The sequence below is a fragment of the Rhododendron vialii genome, chromosome 4a, assembly GCF_030253575.1.
Source record: "Rhododendron vialii isolate Sample 1 chromosome 4a, ASM3025357v1".
Classification (NCBI taxonomy): Eukaryota; Viridiplantae; Streptophyta; class Magnoliopsida; order Ericales; family Ericaceae; genus Rhododendron; species Rhododendron vialii.
The window spans coordinates 43,077,199-43,103,184 of NC_080560.1; the positions used below are offsets into that span (position 1 = coordinate 43,077,199).

General features: G+C 38.2%; 3 protein-coding genes and 1 non-coding gene across 4 annotated transcripts; 1 reads left to right on the top strand and 3 right to left on the bottom strand.

Moving 5' to 3' along the window:
• Nucleotides 1–344: 344 nt before the first annotated feature.
• On the bottom strand, nt 345–2,847 carry LOC131322659 (LEAF RUST 10 DISEASE-RESISTANCE LOCUS RECEPTOR-LIKE PROTEIN KINASE-like 1.2). Its single transcript, XM_058354065.1, has 4 exons — nt 2,497–2,847; nt 2,050–2,373; nt 877–918; nt 345–724 (listed from the first exon to the last, which is right to left on the bottom strand). Exons 1-4 carry the CDS (start codon nt 2,807–2,809, stop codon nt 609–611), a joined length of 795 nt encoding a protein of 264 aa, XP_058210048.1. The 5' UTR covers nt 2,810–2,847; the 3' UTR covers nt 345–608.
• A 10,449-nt stretch (nt 2,848–13,296) lies between these two features.
• Nucleotides 13,297–15,398, top strand: LOC131321819 (protein TAPETUM DETERMINANT 1-like). Its single transcript, XM_058352770.1, has 3 exons — nt 13,297–13,713; nt 14,126–14,224; nt 14,777–15,398. Exons 1-3 carry the CDS (start codon nt 13,620–13,622, stop codon nt 15,079–15,081), a joined length of 498 nt encoding a protein of 165 aa, XP_058208753.1. The 5' UTR covers nt 13,297–13,619; the 3' UTR covers nt 15,082–15,398.
• Nucleotides 15,399–18,796: 3,398 nt separating this feature from the next.
• Nucleotides 18,797–22,223, bottom strand: LOC131321820 (receptor-like protein kinase ANXUR2). Its single transcript, XM_058352771.1, has one exon. The coding sequence runs from the start codon at nt 21,755–21,757 to the stop codon at nt 19,193–19,195; it is 2,565 nt and encodes an 854-aa protein (XP_058208754.1). The 5' UTR covers nt 21,758–22,223; the 3' UTR covers nt 18,797–19,192.
• Nucleotides 22,224–24,717: 2,494 nt separating this feature from the next.
• LOC131324944 (U2 spliceosomal RNA) lies at nt 24,718–24,920 on the bottom strand. The gene has a single exon (XR_009199527.1). It is a non-coding gene; the product is annotated as a U2 spliceosomal RNA (small nuclear RNA).
• Between the last annotated feature and the right edge of the window lie 1,066 nt (nt 24,921–25,986).

Consider the following 25,986-nt stretch of genomic DNA (forward strand, 5'->3'; position numbering starts at 1 on the left):
TTTTTGAACTGTTAAATACTACAAAAGAAGTACAATTTCACTAAACTATTAAGCACATGATAAGAAATCTTTGCTTTCTAGGTACGAACTTTAGAAAGCCAGAAAGCTTAGCCCAATTATAAGATTGCGATTCGAAAATAGAAACTTCGTCTACTAGGAAAAATATGCAAAAAAGAAAAATACACAGATATTATGTTGATATTTTCATGCTACAATCTTTTATTTCTATTTCGCAAACTTTATGAAGCATAAATAGACATGAGCTAATTAATTACTAGGATATATTGATTAATTGATACTCAAATATAAGCGACATATTTGTGTGCAAATAAATATATGCAAAACTTCCGCCGGAACCAAAAGCCAAAATTTTGATAGATAGGAACCTAATAAAAACTTCTTTCGAGTAATGGACCAAACTGGGCCATTTGTCAAAAACAATAGCAAAAGGCCCGTAATTAATTAGCTAGTCTTAAGCTAGAAGCCTAGCTAAGCATACATAGACATCATAGTTTTACATTTCAAACTCATGGTTCAAGTCCATGGGCACCCCTAGTCCCATTTCAAGTTTGCTAGTACATATTACATTTAGATATACATGTTATACATCATTTTCCACCGGTTGGTATCCGACTGAAGGCAGGTTTTTGTAGAGAAATTTTCTTCTTCTGGACGATGTAAAAAACCGTTGCAGCCATAATTAAACCGCCACAAATCAATGCACCTACAGCAAAGCCATACGAAGATAAAGGATCGAATTGCAATTATTTGGAAATATAAAAAAGAAGATAGAATAAAGAATGGAGCACAAAAAAAAAGTTTATCTTTGTCAAATTTGATATGTAACTAGTTTCATAAAGGTACAGAGGTGCTCACCAATGGTTATGAAATCTGGTTCAAAAGCTAATGTTACATCACCTGCCAATCACGGCATAAACGGTACATATCATCTTCAAGGAGCAATAATAGGAAAATAAAATGAACAACTCAAGCATCCGATAGAACTGAACTCAAACATTAGATGTTGAAAGACATTTGGATGGCCAGAATTAGTTACATAACCTACACAACGATTGTGACTATAGCATGTTGCCTGAACGATTGGGCATATATGCACACCCCAGACCAGAGATCCGACTACACCTACAACATTTGTGCAATTACTTCTGGCTGCAAAGAATTACTCTTAGACTCAAAAAAATTACTCATGGCCGCGAAGAACTACTCTTAGCCACGAAGAATTACACTTGGCCGCAAAGATTTACTATTGACAGCAAAAAATTAATCTTAGCCCCGAAGAATGACTTAGGATCTCGCAATTCTTCATGGTCAAGAGTAATTCTTCGCATCCAAGAGTAATTCTAAAAAATATTAATTTTTTCTTTATATTTTCATCATTATATTAATAAAACACCTAATATATAACTATTTTCTTCTTTTTTGCCTTTATTTTGAATAATATTTTTTTTTATTTTTCCTTGGGTGGGTCAGGGCGGGTAAACCCAACCCCCAAACAGGGCGGGAACGGGGACACCCAAGAATAATCCAATCGGAGTCAGGGTTGTGCCATAATTTTCGGGTCGGGTTATGCCAAAATCCCTCCCGCCCTGTTGCCATTCCTAATTGAGTACTCTTGGAGCAATACTCCACACCAATCACAACGCACCACATGTCATTTGTCCCCTAATTTTTCTTTTTTTTTTTGGCCACGGCGATATACATCAGCGGGGGTTAGTAGGGGTGATAGAGTTAGCACGGAGAGACCAGAAGTTATCCATAGCCCTAGTCCCCGAAAGGGCCTGCCCTCTGTGGGGCTTGAACCCAAGACCTTCCATAAGGAGAGGCAATGACTGACCAACTGCACTAAGCAGTGGTTGTCATTTGTCCCCTAATTTACCAACACGAAAATCATGGTTCTCGCAGTATATATTTACCAATCGTCCAGTCGCCTTGCTCTAAGAGGAAAGAATGATTTCTCGCTCCCAACACTCGTTCGCCCGCGAGTTGCATAAAGACATAAACTGAAGCAAACCATGTATAGAAAATTACCCTTATCACTACAGACATCGTAGCGCTTGCCGTCGTTGCAAAAGCAAAAGGGCTTCTGGTTGGGACCATTCCCAGACCCACAAAATCCACCGCTGGCCTCACATGAACGGCATCCACTTTCCGGTGATCTCCACGTTAACTCGAAACCTTCTTTCAAGGCTCTCCCAAAATCATCCCCCGAAAGACCATCACGGCGGTTACCGGTTTTCACAGCCACCGGTACCCTCATGGTGCTCTCACAGTACTTCCGCCAATCAAATTCCGGTATTGCCCCCACCATGAACGCATACGACCGCTTCAAACCATAGCGAAGACACTCTATATCTGGAAGTGATGGTGGATACAACGTGCAATTATAGAAACAGTTAACCATTTTTACGTCAGTAGTGTAGTTGAGGAAAGGAGAGGAATTTAACTTAACATCATGGGGTGCCATGGGACACTTACTTCCATCGCTTAGGTCACGGAATGTGGCGATGAGGGTATTTTTGGGATAACTAATTTTTTTCACTTGGTAGAGGTGGTCGAAGAGGTGGAGTAGCGGTTGCTGGCCGTAGCATGAGATGGCAAAACCCGGGTATCCACAGTATTCGTCTTGATTGCCTTGTTGCCAAAATGGATACCCGATGATTTGGCCGTTCCCGCAGTCAAATGAGCTACAAGCGGGGATGGCGGGTTTTACAGAATCACCATTGGTGGCGGCGTCGAGGAGGTTGAGGAGAAGGAGAAGGGAGGGGAGATGGTGAGATAGAGAAGCCATGGGAGTGAACTTGGGATTGCTTAGGAATGTGTCATATGGGGCTTATATCCCATTTGGTTAATTCAAATACTTGGTATTCTTCTGCCGTTTTTTTTTAACTAAAAACAAACAAACAAAGAAGTTAGTCAATTGTTGGATCATACGATAAAGACGTGTCAATTAAAGATTAATATTAACGTAATTGAATTAAGTAGAGAAGTTTAAACAAATATTCATGGGCTGACCTTAACCTGCTCTCCCACGCGTGCATCTTCAAAAGGTTCAGAGTCGCTGTTTGGAGGAAAAAACAACTGACTTTAATACGTAAAACTGGTTAAGATATCCCACAATACTCCAGAACACTTCTGGAATTTTAACCCCAAAGATCGGGCCAAGTGGGCATGAAAAAACAAGCAACTATTTATCGTCAATGATGTAGTTTGAATCTCACGGAGACCAAACATGTCAAACTTTGGACTCATTGGAGGATTTGTTAGGTCATTAACTTCAGAATTTCAGAATCAGTCGAGATCCGTGCAAACTGACCCATACATCCGATTATATGAAAAAATAGAAAAAAGGAGGAAAGGAAAGGAAACCAATTAGGTGTTGTATATTTAGTATACAAGAATATTTCAAAACACTTTTTGGGCCATATATTTTTATTTGGGCTTTGGGTAATTATATGTGTTCTTAAATTTAGGCCCATGTGTAATTGGATTTAGTTTTTATTCAAACCCACAAAAAATTGTTTTAGCCCAAAACAATTTTTACTGTTACTAGCCGTTGGGCATTTGCCCGTTGGTTTTCCGTTGGGCAGTCTTGCCCGTTAACACCATCAGTTTCTAGCTGTTAACAGCTAGCACTTGAAGACTTGGTCAAACTAAAAAATCTATATATACACATATGTCTTCCTCCTCCACAATTTTTTCTTTGACTACTACTCTCAAATTCTCTCTCTCCGGAAAAAACAGATCACTCCCAACCAAAATTCTTTCCTTTCTTTTCAAAGCTCTTGTGTTGTGTGTTCTCAAAGAGGAACCATCAAAGAGGGGTTGTTCAATCCTCTTCCAACTAGTGCGAGTTAGGAGGAGAAGGCTATATAGTTAAATCCTGGGAGGTTGCGTGCCACGAGCCCTACGCACTGAGTCATTGGCTCCGAGGGGGTGCGAATCAACCTTTAAGGACAACGCCATCGGCGTGCTCTATAGCTCGGTGAGATTGTTCTTTGATTTACTTTATTGGATATTTTAATTTGCTAGAAATTGTGCATTATACTACTAATTTTTCCAACATTAGGAAGCCCATATTCTTGATGCCATCAATTCGTGCTCCAGCCAAATAGCCCATCATAGCTACCCCGCCAAACATGAAGTATAAAAACGCCTGAAGAAAAGTAGGTCCAGCCCATCAGATGAGATTTTTTTGGTGAGACTGCCTATGACTATAACTTTTAGGGTTTTTGATCTACAATCGTACACCAGTTCTGCCCTAAATCGTAGTGGGAGCCCCGTATGCCTATGCTTCTTGGGTGCAGAAGTTTTATTTGGTCAAAATGGGGATGGATGAAATTGTTGATCACGATCATGGCAAGGATGACATGGATAGCGATGATCATGTCGATGATGCAGTGGACCGGGCACATTTGCCCAGAAATAACACCTTTTTGAAATTGTTGATCATGATCATGGCGTCGATGACTTGGATAGTGATGATGCACCGGACCGGCCGGGCATATCTGGTTGATTTCTATATTAAGTTGTTCAACGCCACCGCCGCATCGAATTGCACTTGGCCGCTACAAATTGTACTTGGCCGCATCGAATTGCTCTTGGCCGCAAAGAATTACTCCTGGCCACGAAAAACTACTCTTGTCCGCACAGAATTACTCTTGGCCGCTATGAATTATAATTGGTCACATTGAATTGCACTTGGCTGCTACGAATTACTCTTAGCCGCATCGAATTGCTATTGGCCACATCAAATTACACTTGACCGCACATAATTGCACTTGGCCGCAAAGAATTGCAAGACAAAATGCAATTATGTGCGACAAAATGCAATTATGTGCGGCCAACTGCAATTTAATGCGGCCAAGAGCAATTCGATGCGGCCAAGAGTAATTTGTAGCGGCCAAGAGCAATTTGATGCGGCCAAGAGCAATTCGATGTAGCCAAGAGCAATTTGTAACGGCCAAGAGCAATTTGATGCAGCAAAGTGCAATTTGTAACGGCCAAGAGTAATTCGATCTGGCAAAGAGTAATTTTTCGTGGCCAAGAGTAATATTTTGTAGCTATGAGTAATTCTTCGCGGCCATAAGTAATTTTTTGCAGCCAATAGTAATTCTTCGCAGATTCTTTTTCTTTTTAACTAATTGGTAAGAGAATAAAATTATCGTTCAATACAACTTGACCTGTTGGTTTAGATGATTTGGAATTTCATGATCTGTCTGAAAATTGAAAATTGCAGGTTTTTTGTTGGAGCCTTTTGGGTAGACAGAGTTTCAAACTCTACTCTTTACTTGGTTATATGTAATTTTGGAACTATTTTGCTTTTCTATTTTTTTAGGTCAATTAAGGAAACAAGTGCGATAGGAGTGTCACTTTTGAGTGAGTGGACATTCAAAAAATTGAATTCGAGTTGGAATCTCGTATGATTATACATTCTTAATATTTTTGATACTATCCATGAATGCAACTAACAGAATTACATAGATTTGGTAACATTTGTTGTGTTAGACTATTTTATGAACTTGGTTAGATGGATCATGTTTGAAGCTTATTCTTAAAATGAAAATTTTTGAGAAATAGTTTTTGTTGGAGAAGGAAAATTTTTCTAATTCACAGTTATTTGTAATACTCCTTTCGCATGAGATGAGACCATACGCATATCCGAGACTCACCTCATGTGAGATGGCATTTAAAAGAACCATTGTATCCACACACAAAAACCTTCGAAAAAGTGGTATTTGATACTTCATTTAAACTATGTTTAGAAAGCATTGCGCACCGGCAATTACTAATCCTTCAATATAGCAGCCTCAAGAACCGTAGAGCTGAGCACTGAATAGTTTTTTTCTTCCTTGCAATTTGGATAAGAAAAAGTACTTCACGAATGCGCGCGATGGAATCTCAAATTCGCAAATATAAAATGTGAACTTGATATGCGAGTAGATATAGGATAGGACATAACTATGATATGATCATGATCGAGGCCCCGTTCCGTTAAAAGAAATAATTACTTCTCAAAAAAATAAGTGTTTATTTTCTGAATTAACGGTGATGTATTGTAGATCGTAAAGCGAAAGATAAGTACTTAAAAAATAAGAATCTTGACAGAACGGAGATCTCTCACTTGGGATAGAGATCACAATTCATAGGATATATGTCTCCATTAATGAAATAGATGGGCAATCCATTTCAGTTCATTTGCAATTTCTTATCAATTTTTCAGTGAGGAAAAGCCATGTCAATTGTATAATCGTTAAACTCAATATGTATTATTTCCTCTGAACTCTGATATATTACGGTTTCCGGACTAGCTTATGCTGACCGAGACACAGATCTTACCCGTGACCCACTACTTATCAAGGAGCCTATTTAAAACCGGAGGAAAGCTCCCATCACCCAATTATTTATCCATGATAAAAACCTCTATTTTTTTTGCTAAGTTTAGCATCAGCTACCAAACGTATATCTCCTTAACCTGCAAGTTTGTTTAGTGGCTTCTAGGGGTGGCAAATTGAACCCAGACCTATTAAGAAACTCAAACCCATGTATTAAAAAATAGATCAATTCAATACATTTATTAGTTGAATTAAAATGGGTCCAAACCCATCTAACCCATTAATTATTGGGTCTTAATTGGGTTTCAATTGGGTCAACTTAAATGCCCAATGGGTCATGAACATTACCAAAAAAAATTTGAACTACCCACTTTTTTACTTTGACGACCCAGCGATTTCCTCTTGTCTCCACCAAAAAATAACGTCGGAAAGCATCTGGACAGTTCACGCAGAAGATGTATTGGTCCATTCATAATCCGTCAATCAAAAAAAATGAAAAAAATAAAAGTAAACATGTTACGTGAAGCAAACCTTTTTCTTGGTCAAATCGGGAATTGGTGACTCGGTTTGAATGGTTTCATGTTACGAATTCCAATTACAGTACAAGCCGAGTCGAGCCAAGTTTTGTAGTGAACTCGTACACTAAACGAACCAAAAATTCGAACTCAAACTTCGTTTGTTTGTAAACGGGCCAAGTCCGGTTCGAGCCGAGCTTATACAAAACGAGCCAAGTATTTAGAGTGTTGAACTTGACTCATTTACTGTACAAGCCTGAAACTTGAGTTTGAACTCGACTCAATTACTAAACAAGCACCGAGCTGAGCCGAGCCTTGAGTGGTCAGTTCGTTCGCAGCTCTTAACTAGTTAGCAAAAATTCGATTAGAACCCATGGCTTGAGAAGAATGTAAAATCATTTGGTAATTAATGTGTTTGGGGAATATTTTGGAATTTTTTAACAAGTAATAAACTTGAAATGATCTTACATATTTTGTTAATCAATCTTTTAAGGGGATTCGTCTCGGCAATGTAAAAAAATTTGATCAAAACTCATAATTTTTTTCAAAAAGACAAGAATAAGAAAAATAAGTTGACTTATTAACTTATTTTTGTCTTTATTCAAAAAATTATGAGTTGCGATCAAAATTTTTTACTTTTCCGAATCCTCTTGTCGAAACAAATCAATAAGTAACAAAAGTTTGACGCAAAACAAACAAATGCAAAAAAAATTTCAAATAAAGACAAAAAAAAGAAGTTATATACTATATCTCCTCCTCCATTTTAGTATATAGGGGTATTATGATAATTTTAGTATGCAAGGATAATTTGGTCATTTACATGTACAAGGGTGGTATGGTCATTTCAGTGTATATAGGTATTTTAGTCATTTTTAATTTTAATTGGGTTAATGTGCGGGTTGGGTTTGATTCTAAATAAATGGGTTGGATTGGGTATGGATAATTGAACTCCTAACTAATCGGGTATAAATGGGTCAATGACCTATTAAAAATCCGGCTCACTTATAACTTACTCAATTTAGCTCAAATCCACCCATTTGACACCCCTTACTCCCTTCACATGCATGGTTAATTTCACCACTGATCTCTCTCTCACTCTCAAACACATGTGCTGTGCCTGTGCGCATGTTCTGTTTCCTGAAATCGATCTAGAATATATATCGCTCTCGTATAAGCCATGGGACCACTCCGTACCAATTGAAGAACACAAAGCTAGCGTACGTTTTTGTCTCTGACATAAAAACAAGAGAGCGTGATTTCTATAAATGCATCCTATACTATTGTTTTCATTTATAGATTTGCACATGCGCTGAATGGAACTTGCATGGATTGATAAACTTCAACCGGGTTCGGATTATTTCCGGTCTAAAACTTGAACTAGACGAGACGGTCTAAATCTAGACCATATATACATTGGTATAACTAATGGTTAGGATTTGCTCATGCTACCGAGAGTCCCTAAGTAAATCCATTTTTTAGTAAATTCAAACCATTAATTTATTTATTTTTGAACGGCGGAAAAGAATTTTATTAATCTTTGAACAAGATACAGAGACCAACAGTACAAGGAGAACGGCATTATATCCCTAAGAACAATCATATGCCCTAATCCTACCCAATTCATTGATTGACAAGATGCCAACCAAAGAAAAACCCATTGGGACAAGCCCAAACTCCTAATAGGCCTAAAAGCCCAAATAAATGGGATAAACCCAAACAATTGCAGCTGAACAGCTGCCCCCCGCCCACGCCAACCACCACAGCTTTAGCTGAACAACAACCGTTGCCATCGCCCTACAATGCCGTTAGGCCATTTCCGGTTAAAATCAAGAGAAAAACCGGCGGAGACGGACGGACGGACTTTGCTCCAAGAACCGGTGACCAAAACCTTGCAGTTAAGCGAAACCGGCTATCCCAACAAATTAGCCGGCGGCCACAACCATTAATTAATTGATATGCAAGTGGCGAATGGTGATATCTAAATTTGGTTTGTATCGTTCGGTCTAAATTAAGGATCGAAGAGAATCCAATTCCATTTCAACCAGTCTCTTCCAGTAGTCCCTCTTTGTATTATTCTACAAGTGGGGAAAGTTGTAGCCTTTAATTTTTCCATTGCATTGCATGCATGGAGCTAATGTAGCTAAGGTATTTGTAATTATATGGCAGTTTGGATTTTGCCTATATAGCTAGTCAATGGACTCTACCCTTCCTTTATGCACGAATGGCCATCTCAACTTCTAATTCAACCACATATGACAGATCGACGTGATCGATCACTATTTTCTCTTTTTTTTTACCAACACCGGAAACTAGTCAAATGTTGTGCCACAATATTGTACATGTACATGGTAACTTTTGGAGCATGTGAGTTAGCCCGCAACACCTGTATATGCACATTGATTGACGCCAAGAAAATTCTAATTGTTGGACTGTTCTAACAGTTTAGTAGATGGACATCAATTCTAGAGGCTTAAGTTAGGGTATGTTTGGAATTTTTTTCGTCTTTTGCAACATTTTTAGAGTTTTTTGTCATAATTTTGCAGTTTTCTAATTCCTCGCTTCGACAAGAATAAATAATCTCAAAATTTGGCACGAATTTAACAAAATTTAGAAAAAGACAAATAATGATAGTCGTAATAATACTTTAAAAATTTAGTCCCAACCCAACCCTTGCTATTCAAATGCACGAGGATAGAGTGATCATTTTTGCCCCTTCATTCTCTTTAAACAAAATCTTGATGTTGAAGTTATATTTTTAATTTCTTTCTGGTCAAAGTTGTTAGCTCCCCAAGAACCATGGAGCACGATAATCTTTATCTTAAAAAAAATATTTCATCTAATAATATCTCATTTCACGATCAATCATTGAGTATGCATTCGTATCACTACCATAGTGCATCCATACCAAAACGAGAGATACTACAACCACTCCCAAAATCACACCATTTCACAAAACACAAGGATTCCACACATACTGTGTGCACAAAACACAAGGATCCCACACACACTGTGTGCACTGCACACAGTGTGTATGGGATCCTTGTGTTTTGTGAAAGGATGTGTATTTGAGTGTGTGATTTTGGATGTGGTTGTAGAATTTTTGTACCAAAACATGGATATACAAGAGGTTTTCCAACTCTTGTATGGTGCGAGCAATTTAAACGATGCTTTGTCTCAGTTTTAATTAAAGATCAAATAGTAAATAGTGATATTATATATGTCCCGTTGGCCATTAATTCCAGAATTTCTTCTTAAAAATAAGTACTTATTTCATATTTTCAAACTCAAAAATATAAATGAAAAATAATTTTTTAATTTTTTTTGCACCATTTAAAATATCTCAATAAGATCAATCAAACAAAATCCATATTGCTAGAAAAATTATTTGCGTAAACACATTATTTTTTAGCTTGAAATTGCCTTATGAAAAAATAAATACTTATTTTCGTTTATGAAACAAGCCAAAAATTACTAGTTGAATTGCGCACAAGCCGGACTAGACAACCCGAGTTTAAAAAAAAATGATAGAGATTCGTGCCGTGTATCATGCATGGCAGCATGGGCATGGGCTTCACATGTGCACGTGAGATGTGCATGGGGTTCACGGGTTGGGCCTAGCTAGCTAGCTTATTTCTTTAACGGGTTTCTATAGCCATAACATAGGCTTTGGCACAAATGGAAACCTTTAAATGGGGGTGTACCTATAACCTATTTCCTACAAATTGCTGTTTATGGGTAGGTTTCCTTTCTGTCTATAATACATCGCCAATGCTAGCTTCCCTTATCCATTCTTGTTACAACGTACTGAGGAGTGCTTGACTCTTTTGTCCCTCTTTCAAAAGATGCAGGTCGTATGGAGAGAGAGAGAGAGAGAGATTGGAACTCTTTTTATAACCGGATCTCCGGATTAGTTTACGTGTATTTTGACAAATTTTAGAGACCTGAAGTTAACGACCAAGAAAACCTCCAGTGAACCCAATGTATGAAAAATTTGGCTTCTGTTGAGATTCAAATTTACGACCTCTTGAGAGCAAGCCGTTTAGTTATTTTTTCGTGCCCATTTGGCCAAATTCCTTGGGTTGAGAGGGATTGGAACTTGGAACTAATACAGAACAAGTACGTACTAGGACTTCAGGGAAGAGCTAGGTATTGCTGTAAAGGCCAAAAGTTTTTACCACTGGAATGCTATAGTACAAGGTTTGTACAAAGGGGGATGTGATGTTACAAAGTCCCATCCGTTTAGAACTAGAAAACCTAGCTAGATGAATAAGAGAAGAGGTGGTGAAATGTGGTTAATGTAATTGCTGTTAGGTAGGAAAGGGCATGGGTTTTAAAGAAAAGTGACTAAATTTGGTTAATGTAATTGCTGTTAGGTAGGAAAGGGCACGGGTTTTAAAGAAAAGTGACTTAGGCGAATTAAGAGGTGCCATGTGTCATTGGTTAGAGGAATTCTTCCTACTAGGGCAGGAGGAAAGCCGAGTTCAAAAAATTTAATGGAAACTAGGCCTGATTAATCAAATTTAAGGTCCAACTACATCACAAGAGAAATGTTGCGGCATTTGGAACTACACGACTTGCTAGTACCATTTCTCTCTAGAAAAAAAGAGAGACCACAAGGTTTGTTAGTTCCAATACTTATTCGTGATTAATGAACCAACAATCATTTCACTAGTGAATAACAATAACATGATACTCAACAACAGCATTAAGGGAGGTGATATCGAATGAATACGTCTGTGCGTTGGCAATCCCTCCTGCTAGCCGGAAAACGCCTGACCCTCCAACAATGGCCAGTTCACGATACGTACCCAATATCGGGTTTCGACCGAAAACGCTAAGAGTGCTGCCGTATATTTTGTAATTTTTTTATAATAAAAAGGAAATTGAAAATTAAAAGTTTGTTTCGGATTGAATTGAAGAAATTTCTGCTATTCGTCCATTGATAAATGAAACTTCGCTTATATATAGTTCGATCAATTTATTATGTATGCGGTTCATTACTTATTATTACTATGTACTTAGATTGTCTTGAAAATTAAACAAATTTTATCATCACGTTTGTTATTTTCTATAAGATTTTTTTTCCCTGGGTTATGGAAACGGCCTGAGTCGGACTAAAATTAGTGTTGTGCGGCAGGCCTCCGAAGGACCCAACAACAACCTGACGATCATTGATGGCCATGATATTGAAAAATTATGTTTTTTGATGATTAAAATAATAATAATAATTTTAAATCAACAAATTTTGCAAAATATAAGTGCATTAGTTTACATTTTGAAAAGGGGAAGAGAGTGAGCAGAGGTCAAAGAAGTTTTGTGACCTAACTTGGGACCCAAGCTTCTGAAGTTCTAAAGCTCCAAAACCTATTTGGACCAAAGATTGAGTTCTATTCTCTTTCACCAAAACAAAGATTTAAATTAGACTTTGGAACCATTCAAAAGAAATTAGACCTTGGAATGATGGAAAGCCAGCAAGGTAACAATTATCTAGCCAGATTCCTTCTTAACTCGAAAAAGTAAGTGAACTTCCTTTGGAAGATTTATAAATAAAAATAGTACGTATTTTCTATAAACTAAAGAGCAATATTTATGCCACTTATAAAGCTGCAATTGCACTATTCGGACATAAACATTTCCTGGGCGATTCAATGGACGTGGGTCTTTCACGATAGATGTGGGCACTCCACATTTATCGAACGATTTGAGACACATTTCAATCAGTGAACTTTGGTCAATTTGTGTTTGTAGTAATTTAGTAAAGCAAATATTGTTAGACACTAATAAGTCACATTCAGGCTCACGGAAGCGCGAGCATGGAAGCGCCTTTCTTTCCAAACTAATAAATCTCGCGAGATGGAGAATTACAAATCAGAGTGTACGTACGGTGAATATTGAAAGCGGAATTCGGGTAGGAAGTCGATCTAAATTTATGGGGAGCGTATTGTGCCCACCTTGGTCCGGCCGGGGATACCAAATTTCACGTTGAATTTTACTATAAAAATGCATAACATCAACCACAAAGTAGAAATTAAAAAAAAAATTAACCATGGTGTAGCAAAGGTAATAGTTAATACCATAAAATTAAATAGCATACCATTTATCACAAGATGGTGAAATATTTTTCTAATGACATATCATTCGTAAAATGACTTATTTTCAATGTCCTCTACGAGTCTATCATCACATTCACCACGAAATGATAAAGCGTACGAAAATAGAATTGCAAATATGGTACCACGTCACCTCCGCTAAAGAATACTCCATTATTCTGTCACACCGTAATATTATTTGTATGTACGGCATCTATGTGAGGACCAAAGCTAAGGTTTCCACCACGTGTGAGCGATGTTTGAAGTATGTTAATAGCTTTATCATAGGACTACAAGAACTTAAACCCAAACATTGTCCAACCACAGGTTCAAGCAGTGAACCAACCCCTCATTTCTTTACAGAGTTCTGATAGTGCAGTTTTTACTGCCGGTGATCCTCTGCATTCCCACTCCCTCCCTTCCTTCTGTACTTTTTGTTACAAAGTGACTATCACTCCCTCTTTGCACATCAGTGGTGACCATTAAAACCCAACTCTCTCTCTCTCTCTCTCTCTCTCTCTCTCTCACCGTTGGAAGTTCCGCAGGCAGATTGGCAGAAGCAGGGGTACACTAGAAGCCAAACTAACAGAATCTATCTAACAACACTTTTCTTCTTGCTAGTAGTACTCCTATTAAGCATTTTCGAAACCCATCTCACCATCATGATGATCTCTGCTCTTGTGCTTCTGCTCTTCTACTTGATGATGATGCTCATCATTTCCCCTTCCATTTATGGACTACTGCTGCTACAACCAGGTACTCCCAAACTCATTCTACTCTCTTCTTGGTCTTTTCTTCAACCATCTTTCCCCTCCATTTTGTTGAATTTCAAGACAATTTTATAGACACCACAAAAAGTTTGTCTCTTCAAATCAGAACACTTACCTTTTTGTATCTGATACCTTTGTTTTTGGTAAAAGTTGTTTCTAAAGTTCGAAAACATCTTTCCATTAGTTTTTTTTTTTTTTTTTTGTCTTTTCAGAAACGGGGTTTTCCCTAATAATTCCAAAGCTAACGCTGTGTTTAGAACTCCAGGAAAATGTGATCAAAGAAAGGAAAAGAAATTGAGAGGATAAATTTTACTCCGAACAAACTTGAATTTGTTATTTTCTCTCAAAACGAAACAATGGAATTGAACTTTTTTTTGCTTTATTTCCAACTTTGGCAGGTTCACCAAACAAGCACTTGGATTCAGCCAATACAACCTCAACATCAACCCTGAAATCAGAAGAAGCTACTTTGATTCACAGAAAGCTCTTGGTTCATGGTAAAATTTTATCCCATTGCAATCAACCCATGTTTGATCATTGTTTTGGTTATCAATTTGGCAGAACACTTTTCAGAAAGTGTTTTTTAAAACATAAACGCTCCGTAATACACTGTATTTTACAATCTTCGGGAGAGAATTTGAATACATCTCGTAAATATTTTCTCTAAAAAAGGCTTGTTTTCGAAAAATGTTCATTAAAAAAAACTCACCAAATTACTTTTTTATGACAATTTATGTCCTACCGAAATGTTCTAAAATCATGTCAATATATCCGTCACATGAAGTACCCCCGCTCGTGAAAGTCCCCAATCTCTATATAACTTCATTTTTTCGCATTTATTTTGGTACTTATAATAAAATTTAGAGCTTTGGCCCTTTCAAAATCTTGATAATTTTAAGTTCAGTCCCTTCGAAAGTAAATTCTTTCGCAACATAGTCTCTCGAAAACTCTAAATCATTCCGTAATCGTTTGCCACTTTGTGAAATTTCTGCGTCCGCCACTTCCCGATATGAAATGACATTTATGTTTCTGTTTTTTTCCCCTCAAAGGGAGATGCACCAACAGGGACATAAGCATATCCCAAAGCAGAGACTCCAGCACATCTGGGATTCCAAAATACATAGTTGAGATTGTCAACACTTGTGTTTCTGGCTGTGCTCCTTCCAACATACACCTCCACTGTGGGTGGTTTGCCTCTGCCAGGATAGTGAATCCAAGAGTTTTCAAGAGACTGGGATATGATGATTGCCTTGTCAAAGCAGGGAGACCATTGAACACCAGCCAGATTATTAGATTCACTTATTCCAATTCTTTCATGTACCCACTTGGTTTCAAGTATGCCAAGTTTTGCTGAACAACTCCAAACCGATTCCTGCGTTTATAGGCCATGAAGTCTCGTTCGAAGCTTTAGTAAAATTGGATTACTAATTTTTGGTATCATTCTCGTTTTGTGTTTTTCCGGTTTCAGAAAACCCGAAAAATGTGTTTAGTGAAATGTTTCCGTTACTGTTTCTTGCCAATAGTAGCGGACCTATCCAGTGGAATAGCCAAAAATTTGCATCGGTGGGGCCACTATGAAACAAGAGCTCTGACAATAGCCAAGCTCCTACAATGAGCCACCCACCCACGAGTTGATGATTGTTGGTGATGCGATCAGTGGCTTGTATATTTCGGTGTACAAAGAGTAGTTTTACGCTTGTGTGGAGTAGTGCTTGTTTTTTCATCCATCAAAAAATAGGTGAATACTACCCACTTTTGGTAGAATCCACACTGGATTTTTACTTTGATAATAAGAAACATCCATTTCGTAGGGCTTCATTTCTAACAATTCTGGTAAAATATTAGTTCATTCATACATATAGATAGGTATTTGATCAAATAACACGTTTCTTGTTTAAGAATTTTGTTTCCGAAGTGGGTCAAAAACGATGGTAGCATTTGATCAAGCATTTACAAAAGAGCTGTGCTACGTGCACAGACTGCTGTGCACAGCAGCTTTTTCCTCCCGCCCCGGGTCGCATAAAGATGATCGGAGCCGCTCATTTTGTTCAAAATACTAAATTCTGAAGTGATTTTGGGTGTTTTGTTAACGCCTCTAACGATATCGAACGAAGCTCATTTTTTACAGAGACCTTAAACGACATATTTTGAACAAAATGAGCGGCTCCGATCATCTTTGTGCGACCCGGGGCGGGAGGAAAAAGCTGTTGTGCACAGCTTGCTGTGCACGAATCATTTCTGTTTACAAAACATGCAAGAAGGGCTTCATTTTAAACCATCGATTTCCTTATTTCTGTGACAAATTGATTTTCACACCCCGTTTTTACCATTCTCACTTCCTTTTTTCGCTTTCTTGATGCAAATCTACTATATTACCCCATCATGTGTGAAAAATGAATCAATAAAAGGGTACGTGCGAAGAATAGTAAAGAGAGTGTAAAAATCACTATCCTTGTAAATATTGCAGAAACAATAAGAAAAAAGTGTCCAAAATACGCATCTATTGAGTGCTCTTGCATAATGCCCCAATACTGCTCATTCATGTGAGACCACACACTTAACTGATTCTATTCCCAAATATGCTATGAATCTGTTGACTATTGACATTAGAGCACTGAATAATGTTCCCATAAACAGCCATTTTGCCAATGCATGTAGGCCAGAGAAGCTACCATCTACTTCTTCTTGAAATTCACAAAAAAAAAAAAGAGAGGTTAAAAGCCTTTCGTAGTACTACCAACTTTCTTGATATTTGTGAGTCAATAGACTCCGTACTGATTAGTCCATTTTTTTCATTATTCTGGAATTAGTAGCATTTAATTTCAGAGCCAAAAGCTACAGTTTAAGATTGGCGCATTGAAGTACCCTTTGGTACTTCTTTTGCAGTGTGCTTGCTCTTGACTTCTCACTGCACTCTCCCTTTTCTCTCTCCGAGAGAGAGAGAGAGAGAGAGAGAGAGGTCATTGCTGTGTTTTCTTTAGATACTTTTTGTGTTATTTGTAGACTTGGAGTTGTAAGATGTCTGGTACTTTTGTAGGTGTTAACATAATATTGGGAAATATTATGTTGCCATATTTTTTAACCTTTATAATTATTATGTTTTCGGCAGATTATTATTTATGTTTCTAAGTTAGTCTATGTTTCCTTATTATGCGTATTTCCTTTTTATGCATCTTGTAGCCTATATAAAAGCGTGCTAGGTTATGATTTGAATACAATCGATAATACATCTTTCGCCTTTTCTTAACAGTGGGGAACCATTGGTGCAAATCCAGCCAGAGTGTCAGTTTATATGCCGGAAAGGGAGTGAGAGGATTTGAGAGTGAGAGACAGGGGAAAGAGAGAATGGATGATCGGTTGATTTTTGTGGAAAAAGCTTGTCTAGGGGAACCACCATTGCATCTAGGCTTTGCAAGCACATCTCTAGTATGGTGTATCCTTTTTGTTTTCGCCGCATTTCTTTTGTTATTGTCGTGCTGACGGGGTGCATTAGGCTTTTACTCTTCTTGTTGTAATAGCTGCACATAGTGGGTTGTAATCTTATTAGTATTGATGAATTTCTTAGTCTTGTGCCCCAAAAAATACTATTGATCCAAAACGCGAACAGTCACACCAACTATTGGCCTGGACTTGAAATTTTAATTGGTTCTATGAAAAATAAACGTTCATGAGAATGAGCCTATCGACTCTCAGAGGAATGCTACAAAAATCGTTACACTGTGGAATCCATTTTTTCCTTGTTCTGATGAATGTTCGATTGTATGAGATTGTGAGTGAAAGAGACAGGGGACAAGGATTTTTGGAGGCTATTGTTGTGAGGAGGGCCCTTAGTCCCACTCGCACCTAGGTGGAGCAATTGTTACGGGCTGTGTATCGATCCCTGATCATCGGTAAACTTGCAAGAACGCCCTACGTTGGCAATCCTAAAAGGGACAAGTAGCCTCGGTTGAACATCACATAATGGATGGGAATCCAATTGGTCCTGTTTATAGGGGGAAGCTACACTGGCCGTCAATTCTCAAAATTTTACTTAGCAAAATATAAAAAGAAAAAAAGAAGGAAATATATCATTGCGAACACATGGAATTGGGAGATGGAGACCTTAGCTGTATTAGTTGAGAATGAACAAAATGACTAGAAATGATGTGATGTTGTAAATGGTGGCCATTCAAACATGAGAGTGACTCACCATTTCTCTCTTTTTCTGTCACTTGATTTTTAATCTGCTTGTTGACTCTCTGTTCTTCTGGATATCCACATGGTTGAAACTGGATACCTGCTGGGAATAAGAAGACTTGAAGTTTACTCACATGTATTTACCACCAGAGACTCTCTCTGGACCATTCAATAAATCCCATCAACAAATTTACCCATCAAGGAAAGAAAAAAAAACCCAAATGGGCAAAAAACAAAGTCCCCTTTATACCACCACTTTGAAGCTCAAACTCTGAGCCCACATGGCATTACATAGGCACTGGCAATTGGTATTCAACACGAATTGTCAATTGTAATTCCCCTTTTTGTAGGGCAAGCATCAACAATGAAACTGATTGGCCCCACTCTATAAACCAATTAAATTCAAGATGGGTGGGTGGGGGATTGAGATTTCCTACGTGGCGCTCCTGGTAGTGCACCATGTAGGGTAAATCCGGATCCGGAGGGTGGGTACCAAAGGGCCAAAACAAAAGCCCCCAACACATTTTGAAGGTCAAATGAAAAAATTTTGGCTGCTCACACATGGCATTATATGGCAGTGTCAATGGTACTTATCACTAATAGCAGCATATAAAAGTGATTGACTCCACTCTATGAATAGTTCATTAGGTTCCACATTTCTATATTTCTATATTTCTATTCTGAAGTTGTTTATCTTTATCTTGCTCGGCTTGTAACGCCTCTTTTGTTTCCTGATCGCCTTTTTTGAGTATTAGGTAGTTGGTCAGGTAAAGGCCGACCAAGCCGATGATGCTTCACTTTCCGACCTTGTAGTTTATCAACGCTGCCTCACTTGGCACTTAAACGTACTTTTTGCACTGCTCATTGTTCAGGTTTGGGATGGGTGGCGCATGACAAATACCTTAATCAAATGCAAAAGTTGATCCTATTTCTATATAGAATGTCATTTTTGCTAATGATGCCTATGACAACTTGGATTCAATTGAAGATAAGTAGTCAAGGATTGAGATACAGTGCCATACAAAATCCTTGCTTAAACATATGGTGCTTCATATGTAGTTATTTACTAGCATTAAGTGCAACTAAATGCTTCCCACAATTGCTCCAAAGATGCTTCAACTAGTTCCATTTGACAATCAGCAAAGGAAGAAGAAGCAGCTCAATACTGAGAACATCACAACCTGGTCCCGGAGCCTCTCTGCTCCTTGCATATTCCAATTGTTCACAAGCACATGGCCAAAAGAAAGAACCCCAAAAAGCAGAAAATAACAAATGTAATTATTCACCTCTCATCTTCCCTTTGGATTCACAATCTGAGAAAAGATTTCATTAGTGCTGTCCTCGGTTTCCCCACCGCCTTCCTCCTCCTCAATGGTCAACAACGTCGTAGTATGCATAACAAACGCATCATTCGCTCTCTGTTCCGCCACCATTTTAGGCCCATCGGGGTTATCTTGCAATTGCATTGCAAACTCAAGATTCCAAAGAACCCCGCCCATTGAAGGTCGCTCGATCCCTTGATCTGACAAGCACTTCACTGCTGTTTCCACAAACTTCTTCAAACACTCTGGATTGATCTCTCCCTTGACATTCTGATCAATTATGGAATCAATAGTTCCGTTTCTGTAATTGTTTTGTGCCCAATCAGCTAAACTAACTTGTTCCTTGGGGAGGCTCGGATTAAGCACTGGCCTCCCACAAAGCACTTCGAAAAGGACAACCCCAAAAGAGTAAACATCCGACTTGTCTGTCAGTTGTTGCCTTCTGAAGTACTCGGGATCCAAATACCCGAAACTACCCTTCACCACGGTACTAACGTGGGTTTGGCTGAGCGTGGGGCCCGTTTTCGACAAACCAAAGTCCGAGACCTTTGCCACCCATTTCTCATCCAACAAAATGTTTGTGGTTTTCACATCGCGATGAATAATAGTGTGCTTTGCACCGGTGTGGAGATAGTGAAGCCCCCTCGCGGCACCAATGCAAATTTCCAACCTTTGTTTCCATAACAAAGGAGGATTGTTTCCCTTATAGATATGCTCTCTTAGAGTCCCATTGGCCATATAATCGTAAACCAAAATCATTTCTTCCCCTCCCTCACAAGCCCCTATCAAAGAGACCAGATGCCGGTGCCTCAGCTTTGAAAGCAAATCGATTTCGGTTTGGAACTCATGAACTCCTTGCTCTGAAGAAGGGTTTGATCTCTTGATTGCTACTTCAGTCCCTCCATCAATAACCCCTCTGTACACCTTCCCAAACCCTCCAACTCCAATAACTTGAGACTCATCAAAGTTATTTGTGGCATATTTGATATCTGATAAGGAAAAATGCCTACATAATCCCCCACCAAGCGTTGAAATCCTACTACTCCCACTGCTCTTACCCGATGTAGTCGATTTAGTACCAGATGATCGCGAGCTGCCATAAAGTGGCAACCATCCCATGGAGTTGCACTTTCTTCCTTTCGAATCGCGGTTATTATGTTTGAGGAAAACCAAAACTCCAACAACTAGGCCAAAACCAGCCACCCCACCCGCGATCCCACCAACTATTGCACCAACATGAACCTGCGATTTTGCAAAACTCCTCGGCTCTTGATCATAACTTCCCTTTTCTTGAAAAGGCGATAGAACCGGATTTGGGCCTGCTAAATTCCCACTAGTGTCATTAACCTTAAAAATCTCCAACCCATTGAGAATCACGTCGTAGAATTCAGGTTTCGTAGATACAGAAGGGTGCAATGCCACCCACAATTCCTTATCACCTTTTCCTTCATTCAAATATACCGCGAAGTCTTTAAAGACCGGTACTCCTTCCTTAGCCCATGCCAAAACATCTGCAGCCTCTTGTGCTGTTTGGTTATTGATGAAAATATCAAACACCCTTTGGTTAGTCTTGGAAACCTGAAACTCACAGAAATGGAGCCTCACAATGTATGTAAAATTTCCATCTACTGGAAAAACCCATGTCAGATTGAACTTGATATTGACTTTTGGATTGGGACCCATTGTTCTTGCTGTCCTATACACATCGACTGGAGCAATGTATTCTGTTAAATTTGAAGGGTAATCAATAGACACGTTTTTGTCTGCCTCAGAAGTAATCCCAAAGGCTGCACCGTATAAATATGGGGAGTCATTGTACCAGATCCGGCTCAAACTTGTATCATTGTCTTCTGAAATATACTGTCCACCAACATTAAGCCTAAACATAGTTTCAAAAGCAGAGTCCTCTGTTTCTATCAACTGATCCGAGAACCCGACCATGTTCGCCGGTTGGAAAATCTCCGGCATTGAGATGACCTCAATGCCATTGACAAACGCTACCGACCCATTCTTCGATGGCTTGAAAGTGAGACTGAGAGAGCCCGATTGGGTTAACGTGATAGAAAATTCTTTGATTATGTAAGCTTGGGTTAAGGCCCTGGCTGTGATTGAGGCACTGAAATTTTTCAGGAGGGTGAAACCATTGGATTCGACCGATAGATAGGAATCGGATGCGTTGAAATTGCTGTAAGAAGAGGGGTAGAAATGGAGTCGGACGAAGTGTCGGGTTTTGGGTGAAACAGAGAATTTGTATGTTGATTCATATGTGAAAATTCTTGCTGTCATGTACGGGATTGTGGAGGGAAGTGAAGGGTCTTGTGACTGGGCTGTGGCTAGCATTGAGTTTTCTGACGAGGTGAGGAATTTGGCATCTGGGTCCCATTTCCGGCCGCTGGCGTCCGTGGCCGCGGTGGAGCCGCCGCAGGCTAATACAAAGGATTCCGATGCAGAGGTGGTCCTTGTTGATTTGACGATGATTGTGAAGATTGAGAAGGAAATAAGAGAAATTAAGACGTGGGTATTGGAGATCATGGATTTTGGGAAATACCCTTATGAGGGATTTGAGAATGGGGGGTGGGAAATTGGTGAGAAAGTGATGGGAATTGTGGCATGGGAGGAAAACAGGGGAATGGAAAACAGAGGAACAAGAAGAATGAGAGAATTTACTTACCTTTTTGTAGGCCAAAGATGAATGAGAGAACTTTAAATTTTCTGGAGATGATGCACTTAATAAATCAGTCTGAACATTCTTGGTTCATTTTTGTATGAACGTGGATAGATTCACGAACCCAACTCAATTCTTGGTTGGTTGAACACTTCAAACCAATCCGCCCAAACAGGAAATTTGACCGTGTAACCTGTTCTTGTTTGTACTTATGATATGTTTCATTTTTTCACAAACAAATTTGCATGGTTTCTCGATCTACTTTTTACTAATTCTCATTTTTCCTTTGGTGATGGGGATTAGGAATGAGTGAGAACGTGCCAAATGATAAATTATTCAGTGCTCCTAAGCAATGCTCTTGCGATCTTGTACTACACATTGGTATTACAAAATCGCATAATTTGCGATCAATGTTGCATTAATGTGTGGCGGGAAGGACCTTAGAGCATTATTTCAGGAGGACGGAATAATTTTTCGTGTAGAAGAAGATAACGTCAAATGACCGAAAAATGGGTTTCTTCTCTTGGCATTTATTCATTCGAATAGGCGTTTCATTTTGAAGTAAAAATGAAAATTGAGGGACTCGGGTAGGCATTTTTATATCTTCTTCTGGGTACAAAAGAGAGTGGGCTCCCATCAGGCCCGAGTTACCTGGTGAATGGTAGCCCAATTAGAGATTATTTTTTCTTAGGGAAAATGACGGCCAATCACGTGTTTTTGACAATTAATATCCACTAAGGACATTTTTCAGCATCAACAAATGTTCTCAGTATGTCCATTGCGTGTATTAATTATCAAAACACGTTCTTGGCCGTCATTTTCCCTTTTTTTTACTACAAAAGTAACCATTTATTAGGGAAAGAGGAAATGAGTCTAATCACTAGTTGAAACTGTACGGTCAAGGGACAAAACCCATTACATCTTAAGGGCCTAAAGTGCCCAAATAAAACATTGAAAATCAAATGGGACCCAAAAGGCCTAAAAAACCCAAATTACTAACAACTTTTTAAACATAATTAGTTGTTACTGTTTGGGGGTGCACACGGTCCGGATTGATCCAGTTCTCTACAAAATCAGTAACTGGACATTGAAAACGGTTTTAAAAAATTGGGACCCAAAACTTGACAAATATATGTGTGGAATCTGACCAGAACCAAACCACATAAGACCGGAATTAACAAAGCAATCGAACAAGTATACGGCTTAAGAAAATACCAACCATGGTTTTAATCCCAGGAATTATTTACATCACACAGCAAAATTAGCACCCCTTCTTTTTTCAGCTTGCATACGCGTGCTTCTATTGAGCTAGCTCATCCAAAAAAATTCAAAAAGGGCTACTTTTTATGGGCGTATTCGAAGAAAAAAAATACAAGAACTTGTAAAGTTTGAACTAGGTTTGGGTGGAGTGCACCGGGTCAAGGCTGTAGTACAACGCCAAGACAACGCTCGAGAAGAGCCTCAATAGCAGGCTATTTTGACGGGCTTTCTCCCTACAAAAAGTATTTCAATATCGTGTGAACCATTGGCCCACGTATCATCAGAGATTAAAATGATAAACAAACACAAACAACTTGTATTGTTTTGAGTTAGTATGACTTATGAGTCTCGTGACTTATAGATTAGTTTTTTGAGCCATACATTTGCAAAATTTGTGAAGGTCCTCAGGTTTCAGTTTCTCCAATCATTCCCAGAAGTCAGAGCCCTTGGTAACTAAACGCGGGTTTGATTCACAGTTCACCGACTTATTTGTGTCATATGAAAAGGTCACGTTCTACTAAAGTTCTTATTTTTTAAGTACTTATTTTTCGTTTTATGAAACAGATCATTCTCTCATAGTATATCACATTTAATTGAAAAAATAAGTACTTATTTTAATTAGTGGAACAGAGACTAAGTAAATAAACAAAATGCAAAACAATTGAACTTTTTTGGTTCACCATCGGCTAAGCTCCATATATTACAGCAAAACATTACATTATAATTGAAAAAATAAAGGCAATTCTTTGAAAAGTTTAAAGTAATAAAAAAGAGACTAGCGAATAAATATAATGGTATGTTTGGTTTTAGAAAGCATTATGTTCATAATAGAACGAGAATTCAGAAAACAAATACTGTATTCAAGTAATTATATGGCTTAAGCTAATATCAACCATGGTTTGTGGAGAGGAAGCTATGTAATCCCAGGTATTATTTTCATCATACTCTAAAATAAACACCCTTTTTTTTTTTTTTTACTTACTTTGAAAATGCTTGTGTGGGCTTCATAAAAAAAATTTGAAAATGATAGGTCAGACCTACTTTTTTTTTAGTTTCGGTTTCATCCCAACCCTAAACAATGTTGCCGAACCTGGATAGGCTTTGGTTATGTTACATAAAGATTTTTTTGCCCCTATGAACCGTGAACTATGTAAATTGTATATGTGAACTATGAATTTTATGAGACCCAAGCGGTATTTGAAAATTAGAGGTTAGGCTTACTTTTTAGTTTCGGTTTCATCTCAACCCTACACATTGTTGCCGAACCTGGATAGGCTATAGTTATGTTGCATAATGATTTTTTTACCCCTGTGAACTTTTAACAAATTGTATATATGTGAGTTGTATGAGACCTAGGGGGTATTTTTTTCCAAAACAATGGGCCAAAACATATCGGGTTAGGAGTAATATGCGCGAGATTAATCTGGGCCAAAGCCTAATTTTCTGGGCCAGCCTATAAAAATAAAAAAAAAACCCCAAAAAATTCAAAAGGGCTGTTTATTAGGCCTCTCCATTCATTCAAATACAAAGTAAAAAAATAATACAGGTTGTAAAGTTTGAACTAGGTTTGGGGTGCGACGAGCCAAGGCTGTAATGCAACACCAGGCAACGCTTGAGAATCCCCAATAGCATTAGCATGCTGTTATGATGGGCTCTCCCCCAACAAAAAATAATTTAATAAGAGGGTAAACCATTGATCCACATACCAGCTATTGAATTGATAAGAACAAATACTACACTTGATCTTAGCCGTATGGCCGAGAAAGGAATTCTTTGACATTAGGTTAGGCCACTTAATTTATACCCCATCTTATCTCCCCAATATTTGTGCATTACAGATGTGCGAAACAAAGATAAATAAAACTCAAAATAATCATTTGTTTCTTCGCTTTTATTCTGGTCGATGGTTTTGAAGAATAAGAAAATAAGTATACACAAACTAAGCAAATAAACTTGCGAACCGACTACTTTGATTAGATTACTATGATGAGCATTGAAAACTAGGAATTTTGGAAATCTCTGTTTTGTATAAATGATCGGTCCCAAACAAAATATCATCCGTCTCCAAATTGACTAGGGGGACCAAACAGCGTAAGAAAAAACATTTAGAGTGTTTGGATCATGGCTTGTGAGGAATTTTCTGCGCGAAAGGAAATTGAGTGCAAATAACTAAGTAAATTTAATTCCTTCACTTTATTAGTAGATTTTTCATATTTTCCTTTTCTCCATAAAATTTTCATTCAAACAAAGCATTCCAAGTTCCTCTTCAAGACCACAGCACTGCATTCATGATTGCTTGTTTGAGCCTAATTTTAGGTCAAACTACAAATTCAACCACCACACAAAAAGACAGCCCCATTAAGTGTACTTGGAAACCCATTTGCACTGGTCAATACTTGTGTTCTAGTTAGGCAGAAAAAATGACGATAAATTTTTTAACTGGGCATATTCAATTAAGCCTTGTTTGGTTGGAAGGACAAATTTTTGGGGATAATATGTCATGGAAAACTAAGAATACTTGAGTTAAAATTAGTCATATATGTCATCCGTCATGCAATGGAATAAGAAGGAAAGAAAAGACCTAAATCCACCATAATTGCGCACAATTTCGGTTTCGATTAAGTTGGTTGAGTAGTACACAATTACAATTTCACACTCGGAGAGTCGTCTCAAACGAGAGATTTGTTGGGAAAAATGAAATTGGCAAATCCAGAGAGCAATTCCATTGGATAATAAACTGAAATTGCGAATTACATGAAACAAAAAATAGCAATCTAGGAATCAAGTATCGTATTGACATTCTCCTTAAAACAGATTTGTTGCCTCATCGAGAGTG

Coding starts and splice junctions, on each gene's coding strand:
- LOC131321820 (XM_058352771.1), bottom strand. CDS start 21,757: ATGATCTCCAATACCCACGTCTTAATTTCTCTTATTTCCTTCTCAATC.
- LOC131322659 (XM_058354065.1), bottom strand. CDS start 2,809: ATGGCTTCTCTATCTCACCATCTCCCCTCCCTTCTCCTTCTCCTCAAC. Junction 2,374..2,496: donor CCGTGACCTAAGCGATGGAA/GTAAGTGTCCCA, acceptor CATCACTTCCAG/ATATAGAGTGTCTTCGCTAT. Junction 919..2,049: donor CGATGTCTGTAGTGATAAGG/GTAATTTTCTAT, acceptor CGTGATTGGCAG/GTGATGTAACATTAGCTTTT.
- LOC131321819 (XM_058352770.1), top strand. CDS start 13,620: ATGATGATCTCTGCTCTTGTGCTTCTGCTCTTCTACTTGATGATGATG. Junction 13,714..14,125: donor ACTACTGCTGCTACAACCAG/GTACTCCCAAAC, acceptor CAACTTTGGCAG/GTTCACCAAACAAGCACTTG. Junction 14,225..14,776: donor CAGAAAGCTCTTGGTTCATG/GTAAAATTTTAT, acceptor TTCCCCTCAAAG/GGAGATGCACCAACAGGGAC.